Source organism: Bison bison, unplaced genomic scaffold (assembly GCF_000754665.1).
Source record: "Bison bison bison isolate TAMUID 2011002044 unplaced genomic scaffold, Bison_UMD1.0 scf7180017864349, whole genome shotgun sequence".
NCBI classification, from domain to species: domain Eukaryota; kingdom Metazoa; phylum Chordata; class Mammalia; order Artiodactyla; family Bovidae; genus Bison; species Bison bison.
Window position 1 is genome coordinate 1,312,788 of NW_011494921.1, and position 16,356 is coordinate 1,329,143.

At 41.2% G+C, this 16,356-nt stretch overlaps 1 protein-coding gene across 1 annotated transcript in view; it reads right to left on the reverse strand.

The window, feature by feature from the left end:
• Positions 1 to 16,356, reverse strand: part of ZCCHC2 (zinc finger, CCHC domain containing 2) — a 50,968-nt gene that overhangs the window by 19,331 nt on the left and 15,281 nt on the right. Inside the window, exons 2-5 of the mRNA XM_010854817.1 lie at positions 7,696 to 7,807; positions 5,124 to 5,200; positions 2,845 to 2,916; positions 1,167 to 1,279 (exon numbers count right to left, since the gene is read on the reverse strand). Coding sequence (XP_010853119.1) covers positions 1,167 to 1,279; positions 2,845 to 2,916; positions 5,124 to 5,200; positions 7,696 to 7,783 — 350 coding nt within the window. The 5' untranslated portion in view covers positions 7,784 to 7,807. The remainder of the gene's footprint in view (positions 1 to 1,166; positions 1,280 to 2,844; positions 2,917 to 5,123; positions 5,201 to 7,695; positions 7,808 to 16,356) is intronic.

Sequence of the window (16,356 nt, forward strand, 5' to 3'; positions counted from 1 at the left end):
TGTGGCCTTTTGGCTCCAATTTCCTCTTAGGAAATTTCAACATTCTTCAAGGTTATGATACTCAAGTAGTACACACACATTAACTGTCACCCTGCTCAACATACAAATCCCTTTTCATTGCTTTTGAATACTTTAAGTGCTCATTCAAAACTTTAGTTCTTATTGACTCCCCAAGGTTTCAGACCTACCATTCTGATTAGTTACAAAATTATCAAATACCATACCAAGAGCTGACCCTTATGGACCGAAGCGTCCTTATGCATTAGACAAAACTTCTTATTGGAACTCAAAATGTGGAGGTAAACATTGGACAGGAAGACAAAGGGGGAAATGGAGAGATGGGCGAGAAACAGACGCCTAGTATGGCGCTCATCTAAACTTCCAGGTCTGAACACACTACCAAAGGCTGGGGATTAAAATCCAAAGGCTTCTATTTATCCAGTTATGTTTACAAACCAACTAATTGGTCAGAAGTACAGTCATGTTGAGTACAAGGCAGGGACTTGTAATCAGCATACAGGCTCGTCAGATTCACTGCTGCAGGGCCACAAGAGAGCAATTACACCCAAACAGGACACAAAGTGGCCATCAACTACTCGTGCAATTAAAAAAAACAAGATTGCATCTGACATGACGACGTCATCCAACCCCAAATGCACGTTTCCCTACCACACCATCATCTTCCTAATCCACAGCGCAGGCGGAAGGGAACGCAGACCCCAGGCCCTGTACGGGCCCCATCGCCGCCTCACTTACACACTCATTTCCTCCCTCTTTACACACTTTCCTCCCTCACTTACACACTCATTTCCTCCCTCTTTCGACTTCCCCCTCCTTTACAACTGCTGCATTTCTTAACGGCATGAATGACGGTGACACTAACCCAAAGCCCACAAACTGGATTCAGTGTCCCGAATCCGATTTATGGTCCTGAGACCACAGCCTAGCCTCACAAAACCACCAAGGGTGTTTTTAAAGGGAAGTATAAGAAAAAATCACTTCTTTAATATAACTTTTGCAGAGATGTTGCCCGGGTTCTCAGCCCCGGCCGGCCACGTGCAGCCTGAGGTGCCCTGGGTGCGCGCAGACCTCGCCTCGGGAGCGCGCCTCAGGAGCCCTAGGCGCGCAGACCCCCCCCTCGGGAGCGCGCGGTGCGCAGACCTCACCTCAGCACGGGCTCCAGGTCAGGGTGCCGCCGCTCCTCTCTCTTCAGCGAGCCCTGATTCAGGGCTCGGAGGATGGTCTTGTCAAATGTCTCCGAAGACAACTCCTTGGGAAGCTAGGAAACAAAAACGTCTCTCACTCACTGGGGGCACAAACCAGGGGCATAAAAGGAACGTAAGTGCCTCCTGCTCAGACATCACCCCAAAGCCGTTCCCCTTCTAGACCTTCCCGATACAGGGCCGCAGCCTGGAGCAGCCGCCGAGCAGGGCAGGGTCCCCGGGGGCATCCCCGCGGGGTTGGGGCAGGGGGTGGGGTGGGGACCCGCAGCGCTCACCCCGCTTCCCTCCCGCTCCCGGACACCCACAGCGAGGAGCTTCAGTTAAATGGAGCATTTCCCAGAGCTCATATGGCATTCTGCAAAGTATGGCCTGTCTTTGTAGTTACCACCTCTGTGGCTCCTGTTTCACACGTGAACCTCAGGCCACCTCAGATTGCCAATGCTACACTCCCAGTGAAGAGCTAGGTGGGAACGACGGGGCAAAACCCCAAGGTTTACACAAACAGTCCCCACCCTCTGGAGCCCCAGCTCAGCCCTGGCCGAGCTCAGTGTGCTAGAAGCTCTTCTTTAAAAACACTGAGGCCTGATGGATAACCATCTACAAAACCTCGCAACGATTTAGTTTTTGTAACTCTTCTCATGAATTACTAGTTCATTCGTGCAGTCAACACACAGTTCGAACTCCGACTGTGTCCTAAGTACTGTGTCTGGCGCTGTGAACACAGCACCGAGGAGGAAACCTACACCTGGCCTCCATGGAGCCGCGCTTCTGGGGCGGAGGAATAACACAGGTGCGAGACGCAGCTGCCACGGAGCAGCGGGGAGGCGGCCACTGAACCCGAAAAGGGGCTGGAAGGCCCGACCGCTCTCCTGCACGTCTCAGCAAACTCAAGTGCCCTCCATCAGCCTCCGCAAAGGTTAGTGTTAGGGAGCACAGGTTGTGAAGGGAACAGTTTTTACTCTTATATTTTGCAGAGGATTTTAAAAGGAAGGTAAACAGTTAAAAAAAAGACATATGGTAAACTTGAAAGGATATTTTATAATAGGAAATTCGTTCCTAGAAGTACATTATGTTGCCACTTACTTCATATAACTTGATAAGGCACTGGTCTTACATAAAAAACACTATATTCAAATGTTGGCTAAACAGGGGTCATTAATTACTGTGATTCTGAAGGATAAGCTATTTGGGACTAATAATTATATATATATATATATATTTTTTAAAAAAATCTAAGCTTTAGAGAAGTTGTATTACTAAAAAATGAAATCTGTCAAGAAAAAGAACAGTCAAAGCTTAGGAAACCCAGAGCAGAGACCTTGTTGGGTGCTGGGCACATCGCCACCAACAACATACGTCTCACCAAGAAGCTAGGAATGATAAGGTTCCTTTTTTTTTTTTTTTAATGTGGAAAGCCTTCAATTCCTTATATTAGCAATATAACGTAAGAAAATCTATGCTTAGAATAATATGACATTTTCTACAGCTAATGTTCATGAATAGTTGTAAGTCAACCTCTACATACATGTTTTAATATTCCTGGTGTTTACTTTGGTGCTAAAGTTTTTGGATTCTCTGTATTATATCAAAATCATTTTAACAGTAGAATCTGTATTTTTACCTTCAGTAGAAATTCCTGTAGTTCTTGGTGGGTTTTTGTTACTGTTGTGACTGAAAGATCAGACCAATTTACCTGATTTAAAAAGAAAAAAAAACAACAACACATACTATACAGTTATTTTTCAGGCAAGAACTGACTGGAAAAAAGCCATGTGTAAAACAGATGACCTTACTTAAATTTTATCAGTATCAACAAATTACAAATATAATCTGTTATCATAATTTCTTCAAAATTGTTAAAATTAACTGTATATTGACATGTTACTTAAAAATTTTAGTAACTCCTTTCAAATTGCATGGTTTTCAAAACAAGCTGTCTTCTATAAATGTGCCTACATTTTAGTAATTTTTCAGAAAGGGAAATGTCTTACATTCCTTTTGGAGAAGTTGTAGGACTCTAAAATGACACTTGGAGAGTACAGATATATAAGCCCCAAGAAAAAGAAAAATTCTATCTCCTGAAACTTATTAAATACACATTCTTAAGAGAAATACCGGGTTCACTGCCCCTCTTTGGTAGTGCTGTATTGTGCTTTTATGGGAATTTATAGTTTAGGAAAAGATTTCATCATCTTTATCTTAATGCTTTAAAGTCCTATGAAGGTGGATGAGGCAGATATGACTACTTCCATTTGCAGATGGAGAAACTAAAACTCAAAAAGGCTAATTGACAGATTCAAACTCTAAGCAAGCAGAAGAGCCACAACTAAAATTGATTACCTACCTACTTCTAGGATACTTTTAATTCAGTGGACTCAATGGTGGCCCACTAATAATTTCTACTTTACAATTATCTGAGCTGAGTAAATACTTGAACTATGTAACACATAAGCCTTAGCAACTACTCATGCCACAATTAACCAAATACTTAACAATACCTTCAGCATTTTACCCAGCAACCCTCAAACAAATATCCTTATTAAGGGGGCAAACTTTTAAATGACTTCTAATTATTCAAATGGTCGTTGAGCAGCTACTGGTATCAGACACTGTTTATGAAAGGATACGGAGGGGACAAGACAATGAAGTCTCTGTGGGCTGAGGTCAGAGCCCAGTGCAGGAGTCAGACCAGAGCCCATGAGCAGAGAGATTCTGTCAGTGACCAGGGCTCCACAGACAGTGCACTAGGCACGGAGCAGGGGCTGCGAGCAGCACGTGAGACAGGCGCCAAGAACGACCTGAGCGGGGGGCTCAATCTGGGGCCGATAGATGGTTCAGAGCCAGAGAACACAAAGGCCTTAAGGAATGAACGAGCTAAGAGCTCCAGCAATGCAAGGAGAGCTGGACTAGCTGAGTAAAGAGTGCAGAATGGCTGGTGTCAAATGTTACAGAAGGTAGATGAGATGTGAAGATAAGGACTTAAAACTTGAAAACTGAGGATACTTCTACAGAAGGCAGAAGCTAGTCCCAAAACTTATTCAACAAAACAAGGCCAGTCAGACACGGTGAGATGCAGAGGATGATGACTCCTGCTCTCTCGGAGATGACAGCCTTCTGGAAAGAAATACCATGTAACCCAAGTACAAGAACCTGGGAAAGGGATGATGGCAGTACACCCGGGATGAAGGAAAAGACCTTCTGCTGCAGGATCAGAAGTGACTTCGTGAGGCAGGGCCGCTGACGTCTTGCGGGCAGCTCCTCCAAAAGGAAGTGAGGGGCGGGCGCACAGAGACGCCTCTGCCCTGCAGCTGCAACGCAGGCGGCCCGCCTGAAGAGCAGCGCTGGCCGGTGCGGCCGGCAGGGAGGAGGGAGATGCGGGCGAGGGTCCACAGCACAGGCCACAGGCAGAGAGGAGCCACGGGGACCGACCGCGCTGGGCTCTGCGCTCAGTCAGACACCGTGTGACAGACAGAAGGGCAGCAGAGCAACCAGAGACCAGAGCAGGCAACGAGGGCCAGGAAACAGCAGCCTCGGAGGAAGAGAAGAGACACCGGGGAAGACCGCCACGGAAGGCTACGCCTGTCTTCCGGACGCTCAACACTGCTGAGTGGTTACTTTCACTTTCTAAAGGTTTGTTTACGCCTTAAATCTAAGGCTCTTATTTCTTTTTAATCAAACTGGCAGAGCAATCTTAATGTGATACATCTTTTAAACTGGGCAAACCATGCAGTATATACTGGAAACAGCACATCCCCTTAATTAAGACAAACACAGATATGTGCACAGCTTTTCTTAAGTTAGCAAACCTGCCATTTAGTTTTTCCAAAGATTAATTTTCATTCCTTCCAAAAGATCAGTGAACACAGTGTGAGGTATCTTTTTTGGGTGAGAGTAGCTTACTTTGAAGGTGTACTCCCAATATTTGTCAGCCCTTTTTCTCTGGACTCCTTTCAACATTATCTTCTCAATGTGTACAGCTGAAAGAAAGAAAACATGCTGACTTGTTCTACAGAGACTAGATACACATTTCAGTTATTCAACCTGACACAGCCAAATGGTTAAGCTATTTATCTTCATCTTTACTACTGGCCTTAATCATGGAATAAAACCAAAAACCCCAGAAGCACAACAATGTGCTGTCCATCCATCAAGTAATTTCTTTCTACATCTATGAGTATGCTGAGTGCCTAAAGTCGTTTCAAGCACTCTGCTAAGCACCAAAGATAAATAATAAGAGGTGCCTGCAGTGAAGATTGCTTATCTAGAGGAATCTTCAAAACTGTTACCACAAATACAACACTTTAGAGTCTTTCAGTTATTTAGGCAGATTAGGTATAAACTAGAAAAAATTCTTAAATGAGGTGGGGAACTCTTCAAAAGTAATAGGAAAGCGATAAAGACTTCTTTCCAATTCAGAATTTAAAAACTGTTTCCCTCAAGTGTGACCCTTAATATCATACAATGGTAACACAACTTAACATTATAATGAATTATGATGGTTCACTGTAGTAAAACTTCTCACAATTTATTATACAATAGTGGTCATAAATTACACTGGTGACTTAAGAACAATTACACTGAACTGAACTAGATAAGATGATCAGCTCACTCATGAAGTAAGTCAAAGTGCAAATCCCCAAAGTCCTCATTTCATACATCCTTCAATAGAAGTTACCACCTTAGCAAGTAAATCTCTTTACAAAGTGAAAAGAGCCAGTCTACTAAGCATAATATAAGGACTTAAGGAAAAAAAAATTTGTTGTTCAGGTGTAAGTAGAAGAAATCGTAATGAAGATGATAAAGGTCACAGGGAAGAAGTTAGGAAAGGGACTCAACACAAGGTCACCGCTCGAGTCACAGGGGACAGGAGATGGAAAAGAAAAGGGAAGGACTCACTTTGCCTTAAAGGAAGAAGTTAAAACAGGTGAAGTAGAATATACAAAGGAACAAAAGTGTGCAGGAAGAAGTAAGATTGCTATAGATCACAGAAGGTGGGCACTGAGAAAGCAGGAATCATAAGACTACAGAAATCTGCTGATAAACAGACATTAGGAGACACCATTACCAGAATTTTGTGTTAACTTTCCAAATGTCTAGTGTTTGGTGGCCTCCTTCTGGGCCAGTTTCCCTTGGTGGATGAGAACGTTGAGGATGGAGACGAAACAACCGCAGACGCCAGGTGGGGTGAGAAGCCTGCAGTGGCTCAGCACTGCTGCGTATGATGAAGGCTGGAGGAGGGGAGGGGCCTGCTGTTTCCAAAAGCTGCTGTATTCAATTAGGTGAAGGATGGTGCTATTAAATAAAAATGATCTGAACTAATCAATGTTCCAAAATATGAAGCAGCTTTACTTCTGAAAGCAGGCTGAGAGAGGGGGCCGCAGAGCAGTGTGGCACAGTAGCATGGCTGTGGCTCCGGCTCCATTTCACTTCTACCTGCTGTGATCTATCAGAATCGAGGCGAGGGAGACAGAAGGCATGGGGTGAGGGATGGCTGATAATGCGCGGCCCTGCAACTCTCAAAGAACTGCAGAGCATGGACTATGGACATTTGTTAAAAGTTAAAGATATAGGAAAAACCATCTATAAGTACCACCTTACAGTTAATTAGTATCATTTTGATGTAGTCTTTTTATTTTTTTTTAACTATCTTAAAGAAGAAAAATGACAAAAAACCACAATGGACCTTCACTGTAAACCCAAACTCTGCTTCACTGAGCCTGGCTGAAGCAGACCAGGCAGGATTCCAGATTACCGTTCAAGATTCAGTAATCTCGAACAGAAGCAGTTAATTATGTAAACGTTTTCTAAACCTTAAACATTCACATCTATTTTTCCTCTGTGAAGAAAAATGCATTACATGAAAAGGATTATTATCGGAACTAAAAGGAAACAGAAAGACATCAATTCAAAGCTGTTATAACTGAGTATGATGCTTACCGCCTATCTTTCACCCTTCCCAAATTTTCCCTCAGCAGGTTAACGGACCCCCAGATGTAAAGGGAAGAGAACATGTGAACCTGTTTCTCTTCAGGTGGCAATGTCCTTTCACTCCCCCACCCAGACCTCTTGAAAACTGCATCACTGCAGGAAGCATGTGCTTGTAAGAAATCTCTTCTCTCTTACAGTGCACTTCAGTAAAATTGACTTTTCCAGCAGACCTTGAGCACATTCTACAGCTAAAGCACTGTACTAATACTTTGGAGGGAGGTTAAAGTCTTTGCCCTCCAGAAGTATGCAGCCTGATTTAAGAAAGGCAGAATCGAGTAAGTGTGGGCTGGGACGGGCCAGGGGGCTGCGGAGTTGGAGCCCAGACGCAGACTCAAGGAAGCGAGAGGACCAGCATTTGAGCCAAACCCAGGACCCACAGAGTTCTGTACTCCACAAAGGGGCAAGGGGGTGAATTAGTCAGCACCAGTAGCACTCTGCAATCCTGTGTACAGACGGTTTACAGTTTAGGAAAAATACAACATACCTTCTCGCTGGGTTCTGTGAGGTGTCACAGTAAGACCATCATGAGGTATTGGGGCTTGTTCTATTAAACTGGCCTCGTTACTTTGCATATAATCACCATGAGAAGAGTCATTCTAGAGGAGAGAGGGGGGCACAGGTTAATCTACATCTGAGACTAAGAACAATGAATGCCACAAAAATAAACTAGATTAAAGTGATACTTTTAACAGCAGTAATTTCAACAGCAATTTTAGAGATAAAATAGGTGATTACACATTTAGAGCAGAAAGGCACAGTGCCAGAGCAGGAAAGAGAAAGCCATATTTATCTTCATTTAACAGCAATATTCTATCAATTATTTAATTGTCCCAGTTTGGGGGGCACAAACAGCATAGTGCTATTCAGAATCGCCAATGATGTCAATTCCTTACCCAAGTGAACCATGATCACATATAAAAAGACGGTACCCTTTATGTTATTCCCCAGATGTAAGAGCATCTGTATTTTTTATGTTTTCGTGCAGTTTTTTAATTCACTACTTGGTCTTAGTGACAGTCTAACAAGATGCTTTGTTAGGAAAAAAATTTTTAAGGCTATCATCAATACACAAATCTAAACAAGAATGTGTGTGGACAATGAGTTTACATTAATGCTAAACCATCTAATATCAACTAGGTGCTCTACCATTAGTGAACTAGAGTAAGTTTTATCCCTACAAATGCTACTTGGGAGTCATGAAGAGCTTGCCAATCTTATACATGGCTCTCAGAATTCAAACACCGTCATGGATTGGGTTCGCCAAAAAGTTCAATTTTTCTGTTAAGTTGTTATGGAAAAATATGAACGAATCTTTTGATCAACCCAATGTATTGTTACTCTAACCCACTGGGTAAGCCAAAAATTAAAATAGCTTTATAATGGATCTATATCAGAATTCATACCTTATCCTCCCCCACTTCATGTTCAGAATCTCAAAACACTATTCAGACCAAAATTATCTCAGTTACAGGAGCTAATTATAATATTACAAATCTGCAATAAATAATACACATTAATTTTTTAATTGTATATAAAAATGAAGTAAACAGAAGACCTTAAACTTTCCAAGCATTCTAATTTAAAACATTTTGTTCTATAGTCTGACCATGCCTCCTGACCTGTCAGTGAGTACGAGCTGTCAGTTGATGGCTCTATTCCTAGGAATCAGGCATCACACCAGATACCCCTGGGAGCTAAGCTTCAGCCTCATGGTGTGTCGTCTTCTAGAAACCCAAGGAAATAAAGGCTGTCTACACAGAAACACTTAAGAAGAAAGACAGCATCAACCTCTTAAGTCAGCATCCAACTTTTGAATGGCACTCACCAACTTTCAATATTATTGAATAAAAAAAAAGGCAGACATAAGAATTCTTCTAACAATAACAAAATCATGTATTTCCCAACCCAAACCATATAATCATTTACTACAAAATAATACAACCACATTGGCCTAAAACAGCTATAAATACTTCAAAAATCAATATAAATAAAGCACTGTAATCCTCTTAAATACTTATGTTAATTGGAAGTTTAGCTGAACGGGTCAACCATTTCTTTTTTTTTAATATAAATTTATTTATTTTAATTGGAGGCTAATTACAATATTGTATTGGTTTTGCCATACATCAACATAAATCCACCATGAATGTACACGTGTTCCCCATCCTGAACCCCTCTCCCACCTCCCTGGCCCATCCCATCCCTCTGGGTCATCCCAGTGCACCAGCCCGAGCATCCTGTATCATGCATCGAACCTGGACTGGCGATTCGTTTCACATATGATATTATACATGTTTCAATGCCATTCTCCCAAATCATCCCACCCTCGCCCTTTCCCAGAGTCCAAAAGACTATTCTATACATCTGTGTCTCTTTTGCTGTCTCACATACAGGGTTATCATTACCATCTTTTTAAATTCTCTATATATGCATTAGTATACTGTATTGTTGTTTTTCTTTCTGGCTTACTTCACTCTGTATAATAGGCTCCAGTTTCATCCACCTCATTAGAACTGATCCAAATGTATTCTTTTTAATGGCTGAGTAATATTCCCTTGTGTATATGTACCACAGCTTTCTTATCCATTCGTCTGCTGATGGACATTTAGGTTGCTTCCATGCCCTGGCTATTATAAACAGTGCTGCGATGAACACTGGGGTACACGTGTCTCTTTCAGTTCTGGTTTCCTTGGTGTGTATGCCCAGCAGTGGGATTCCTAGGTCATATGGCAGTTCTATTTCCAGTTTTTTAAGGAATCTCCACACTGTTCTCCATAGTGGCTGTACTAGTTTGCATTCCCACCAACACTGTAAGAGGGTTCCCTTTTCTCCACACCCTCTCCAGCATTTATTGCTTGTAGACTTTTAGATCGCAGCCATTCTAACTGGCATGAAATGGTACCTCATTGTGGCTTTGATTTGCATTTCTCTGATAATGAGGGACATTGAGCATCTTTTCATGTATTTGTTAGCCATCTGTATGTCTTCTTTGGAGAAATGTCTGTTTAGTTCCTTGGCCCATTTTTTGATTGGGTCATTTATTTTTCTGGAATTGAGCTGCAGGAGTTGCTTGTATATTTTTGAGATTAATTCTTTGTCAGTTGCTTCATTTGCTGTTATCTTCTCCCATTCTGAAGGCTGTCATTTCACCTTGCTTATAGTTTCCTTTGTTGTGCAGAAGCTTTTAATTTTAATTAGGTCCCATTTGTTTATTTTTGCTTTTATTTCCAATATTCTGGGAGGTGGGTCATAGAGGATCCTGCTGTGATGTATGTTGGGGAGTGTTTTGCCTATGTTCTCCTCTATGAGTTTTTTAGTTTCTGGTCTTACGTTTAGATCTTTAATCCATTTTGAATTTATTTTTGTGTATGGTGTTAGAAAGTGTTCTAGTTTCATTCTTTTACAAGTGGTTGACCAGCTTTCCCAGCACCACTTGTTAAAGAGACTGTCTTTAATCCATTGTATATTCTTGCCTCCTTTGTCAAAGATAAGGTGACCATATGTGCGTGGATTTATCTCTGGGCTTTCTATTTTGTTCCATTGACCTATATTTCTGTCTTTGTGCCAGTACCATACTGTCTTGATGACTGTGGCTTTGTAGTAGAGCCTTAAATCAGGCAGGTTGATTTCTCCACTTTCATTCTTCTTTCTCAAGATTGCTTTGGCTATTCAAGGCTTTTTGTATTTCCATACAAATTGTGAAATTATTTGTTCTAGCTCTGTGAAAAATACCATTGGTAGCTTGATGGGGATTGCACTGAATCTATAGATTGCTTTGGGTAGTATACTTATTTTCACTATATTGATTCTTCTGATCCATGAACACGGTATATTTCTCCATCTATTAGTGTCCTCTTTGATTTCTTTCACCAGTGTTTTATAGTATTCTATATATAGGTCTTTTGTTTCTTTAGGGAGATATATTCCTAAGTATTTTATTCTTTTCATTGCAATGGTGAATGGAATTGTTTCCTTAATTTCTCTATTTTCTCATTATAAGTGTATAGGGATACAAGGGATTTCTGTGTGTTGATTTTAAATCCTGCAACTTTACTATATTCATTGATTAGCTCTAGTAATTTTCTGGTGGAGTCTTTAGGGTTTTCTATGTAGAGGATCATGTCATCTGCAAACAGTGAGAGTTTTACGTCTTCTTTTCCAATTTGGATTCATTTCTTTTTCTGCTCTGATTGCTGTGGCCAAAACTTCCAAAACCATGTTGAATAGTAGTGATGAAAGTGGGCACCCTTGTCTCGTTCCTGACTTTAGGGGAAATGCTTTCAATTTTTCACCATTGAGGATAATGTTTGCTGTGGGTTTGTCATATATAGCTTTTATTATGTTGAGGTATGTTCCTTCTATTCCTGCTTTCTGGAGAGTTTTTATCATAAACGGATATTGAATTTTGTCAAAGGCTTTCTCTATATCTATTGAGATAATCATATGGCTTTTATTTTTCAATTTGTTAATGTGGTATATTACACTGATTGATTTGCGGATAATGAAGAATCCTTGCATCCATGGGATAAAGCCCACTTGGTCATGATGTATGATCTTTTTAATGTGTTGTTGGATTCTGATTGCTAGAATTTTGTTAAGGATTTTTGCATCTATGTTCATCAGTGATATTGGCCTGTAGTTTTCTTTTTTTGTGGCATCTTTGTCAGGTTTTGGTATTAGGGTGATGGTGGCCTCATAGAATGAGTTTGGAAGTTTACCTTCCTCTGCAATTTTCTGGAAGAGTTTAAGAAGGATAGGTGTTAGCTCTTCTCTAAATTTTTGGTAGAATTCAGCTGTGAAGCCGTCTGGACCTGGGCTTTTGTTTGCTGGAAGATTTCTGATTACAGTTTCAATTTCTGTGCTTGTGATGGGTCCGTTAAGATTTTCTATTTCTTCCCGGTTCAGTTTTGGAAAGTTGTACTTCTCTAAGAATTTGTCCATTTCTTCCACGTTGTCCATTTTATTGGCATATAATTGCTGATAGTAGTCTCTTATGATCCTTTGTATTTCTGTGTTGTCTGTTGTGATCTCTCCATTTTCATTTCTAATTTTATTGATTTGAGTTTTTTCCCTTTGTTTCTTGATGAGTCTGGCTAATGGTCTGTCCATTTTATTTATCCTCTCAAAGAACCAGCTTTTGGCTTTGTTGATTTTTGCTATGGTCTGTTTTGTTTCTTTTGCATTTATTTCTGCCCTAATCTTTAAGATTTCTTTCCTTCTACTGACCCTGGGGTTCTTCATTTCTTCCTTTTCTAGTTGCTTTAGGTGTAGAGTTAGGTTATTTATTTGACTTTTTCTTGTTTCTTGAAGTATGCCTGTATTGCTATGAACCTTCCTCTTAGCACTGCTTTTACAGTGTCCCACAGGTTTTGGGTTGTGTTTTCATTTTCATTAGTTTCTATGCATATTTTGATTTCTTTTTTTATTTCTTCTGTGATTTGTTGGTTATTCAGCAGTGTGTTGTTCAGCCTCCATATGTTGGAATTTTTAATAGTTTTTCTCCTGTAATTGAGATCTAATCTTACTGCATTGTGGTCAGAAAAGATGCCTGGAATGGTTTCAATTTTTTTTGAATTTACCAAGGCTAGATTTATGGCCCAGGATGTGATCTATCCTGGAGAAGGTTCCGTGTGCGCTTGAGAAAAAGGTGAAATTCATTGTTTTGGAGTGAAATGTCCTATAGATATCAATTAGGTCTAACTGGTCTATTGTATCATTTAAAGTTTGTGTTTCCTTGTTAATTTTATTTAGTTGATCCATCCATAGGTGTGAGTGGGGTATTAAAGTCTCCCACTATTATTGTGTTATTGTTAATTTCCCCTTTCATACTTGTTAGCATTTGTCTTACATATTGTGGTGCTCGTATGTTGGGTGCATATATATTTATAATTGTTATATCTTCTTCTTGGATTGATCCTTTGATCATTATGTAGTGTCCTTCTTCGTCACTTTTCACAGCCTTTGTTTTAAAGTCTATTTTATCTGATATGAGTATTGCTACTCCTGCTTTCTTTTGATCTCTTTCCATGGAATATCTTTTTCCAGCCCTTCACTTTCAGTCTGTATGTGTCCCCTGTTTTGAGGTGGGTCTCTTGTAGACAACATATATAGGGGTCTTGTTTTTGTATCCATTCAGCCAGTCTTTGTCTTTTGGTTGGGGCATTCAACCTATTTACATTTAAGGTAATTATTGATAAGTATGATCCTGTTGCCATGTACTTTATTGTTTGGCGTTCGAGTTTATACACTCTTTTTGTGTCTCCCGTCTAGAGAATATCCTTTAACATTTGTTGGAGAGCTGGTTTGGTGCTGCTGAATTCTCTCAGCTTTTGCTTGTCTGTAAAGCTTTTGATTTCTCCTTCATATGTGAATGAGATCCTTGCTGGGTACAGTAATCTGGGCTGTAGGTTATTTTCTTTCATCACTTTAAGTATGTCTTGCCATACCCTCCTGGCCTGAAGAGTTCCTATTGAAAGATCAGTTGTTATCCTTATGGGAATCCCCTTGTGTGTTATTTGTTGTTTTTCCCTTGCTGCTTTTAATATTTGTTCTTTGTGTTTGACCTTTGTTAATTTGATTAATATGTGTCTTGGGGTATTTCACCGTGGGTTTATCCTGTTTGGGACTCTCTGGGTTTCTTGGACTTGGGTATTATTTCCTTCCCCATTTTAGGGAAGTTTTCAACTATTGTCTCCTCAAGAATTTTCTCATGGTCTTCCTTTTTGTCTTCTTCTTCTGGGACTCCTATGATTCGAATGTTGGGGCATTTAACATTGTCTCAGATATCTCTGAGATTGTCCTCATTTCTTTTAATTAATTTTTCTTTTTTCCTCTCTGATTCATTTATTTCTACCATTCTATCTTCTACCTCACTAATCCTGTCTTCTGTATTCTACTATTTGTTCCCTCCAGAGTGGTTTTGATCTCATTTATTGCATTATTGATTATATATTGACTCTTTTTAATTTCTTCTAGGTCCTTGTTAAAACTTTCTTGCATCTTCTCAATCCTTGTCTCCAGGCTATTTATCTGTGATTCCATTTTGTTTTCAAGATTTTGGATCATTTTCACTATCATTATTCAGAATTCTTTATCAGGTAGATTCCATATCTCTTTCTCTTTTGTTTGGTTTGGTGGGCATTTATCCTGTTCCTTTACCTGCTGGGTATTCCTCTGTCTCTTCATCTTGTTTATATTGCTGAGTTTGGGGTGGCCTTTCTGCATTCTGGCAGCTTGTGGAGTTCTCTTTATTGTGGAGCGTCCTCACATGGCTTGTCAAGGTTTCCTGGTTAGGGAAGCCTGTGTCGGTGTTCTGGTGGGTGGAGCTGGATTTCTTCTCTCTGGAGTGCAATGAAGTGTCTAGTAATGAGTTATGAGATGTCAGTGGGTTTGGAGTGACTTTGGGCAGCCTGTATATTGAAGCTCAGGGCTGTGTTCCTGTGTTGCTGGAGAATTTGCATGGTATTTCTTGCTCTGGAACTTGTTGGCCCCTGGGCAGTGCTTGGTTTCAGTGTAGGTATGGAGGCATTTGATGAGCTCCTTTTGATTAATGTTCCCTGGAGTCAGGAGTTCTCTGGTATTCTCAGGATTTGGACTTAAGCCTCCTGCTTCTGGTTTTCAGTCTTATGTCGCCTCAAGACTTCTCCATCTATATAGCACCGCTGATAAAACATCTAGGTTAAAAATGAAAAGTTTCTCCACAGTGAGGGACACCCAGAGAGGTTCACCAAGTTACATGGAGAAGAGAAGAGGGAGGAGGGAGATAGAGGTGACCAGGATGAGAAGAGGGGGAATCAAAAGAGGCGAGAGCAAGCTAGCCAGTAATCACTTCCTTATGTGCTCTCCACAGTCTGGACCGCTCAGAGATGTTCACGGGGTTATACAGAGAAGAGAAGAGGGAGGAAGGAGACAGAGGTGGCCAGGGGAATAAAGGGGGAAATCAAAAGGAGAGAGATAGATCCAGCCAGTAATCAGTTTTCCACCGTCTGGAACACACACAGAGATTCACAGAGTTGGGTAGAGAAGAGAAGGGGGAGGGAGGAGATAGAGGCAACCTGGTAGAGAAAAAGGAGAGTCCAAAGTGGGAGAGAGCAGTCAAGCCAGTAATCTCACTCCCAAGTAAAAATGGGTACTGAAGATTGGGTTCTTAAAGGTACAAAATTGATAACAAATTCTAAAAAGCGAAGATTAAAAACCTAGAGTAGAGGTTGGATTTTCAAAAATACAGTATTAAAGAAAAAAACAGTCACAAAAATTATATATATATATATATATATATGAAGTTTGCTTTAAAAAATAGGGTCTTTTTTTTTTGCAAAGTAATAGGTTATAAAAATGAAAATTAAAGGAGTAATAGAGGACTTAAAAATTTTTTTTAAAAATTTAAAGAATGATAGTAAAAATATACCTAGGACTTTCTCTGGTGTTGTGGGCAGTGTGGGGTTAGTTCATTTTCAGACAGTTCCTTGATCTGGCTTATATTTCTCAAGATCTACAGGCCCCTTCCTATGTAGTCGGTACTACCTGTCAGTTCCCAGGCGGTTCCCTCTGTTTTAGCTTCTTCTGTTTGCTGGTCTCTTCAGTTTCTGATTTCCACCCTGACACTAGTGGGACAGTGGTGGATGCTTTCTTTTAGGCTCACTTGTTCAGTCGCGCTGTGGGGAGGGAGGGACGCTGCAAACAAATAACACTGGTGTGTGCTCACACTGTCTCTGCCACACTGGGCCTGCCCCCGCTCACGGTGTGTGTGCCCTCTCTGCCCACACTGCTCAGGCTCTAGGTTGCTCCGCCAGGAACCATCCGAGGCCGGCCCTGGGCTGCATGCACCTCCCAGGTCTAAGCTGCTCAGGTTCAGGCACTCGAGTAGTCCTCAGAGGCGCAGACTCAGTTGGGCCTGCGTTTTGTGCCCTTCCCAGGTCCGAGCAGCTCAGGTGATCAGGTGTTTGGTGAGCGCAGTTGCTGCGACTCATTGCCTCCCCCATCCCTGCCGCTCAGTTTTCTGGGTGTACACCCAGTGCACCTTCTCAGACAGACGTTGACCGTCCAGAACCCCAAGAAGTCTCGGTTAGCAACGAAGCCTGCTTGCAGTTTGGTAGATAATGCCTCTCTGGGGCTGCGACTGCCCCCTTCCGGCTCTGGCTGCCTG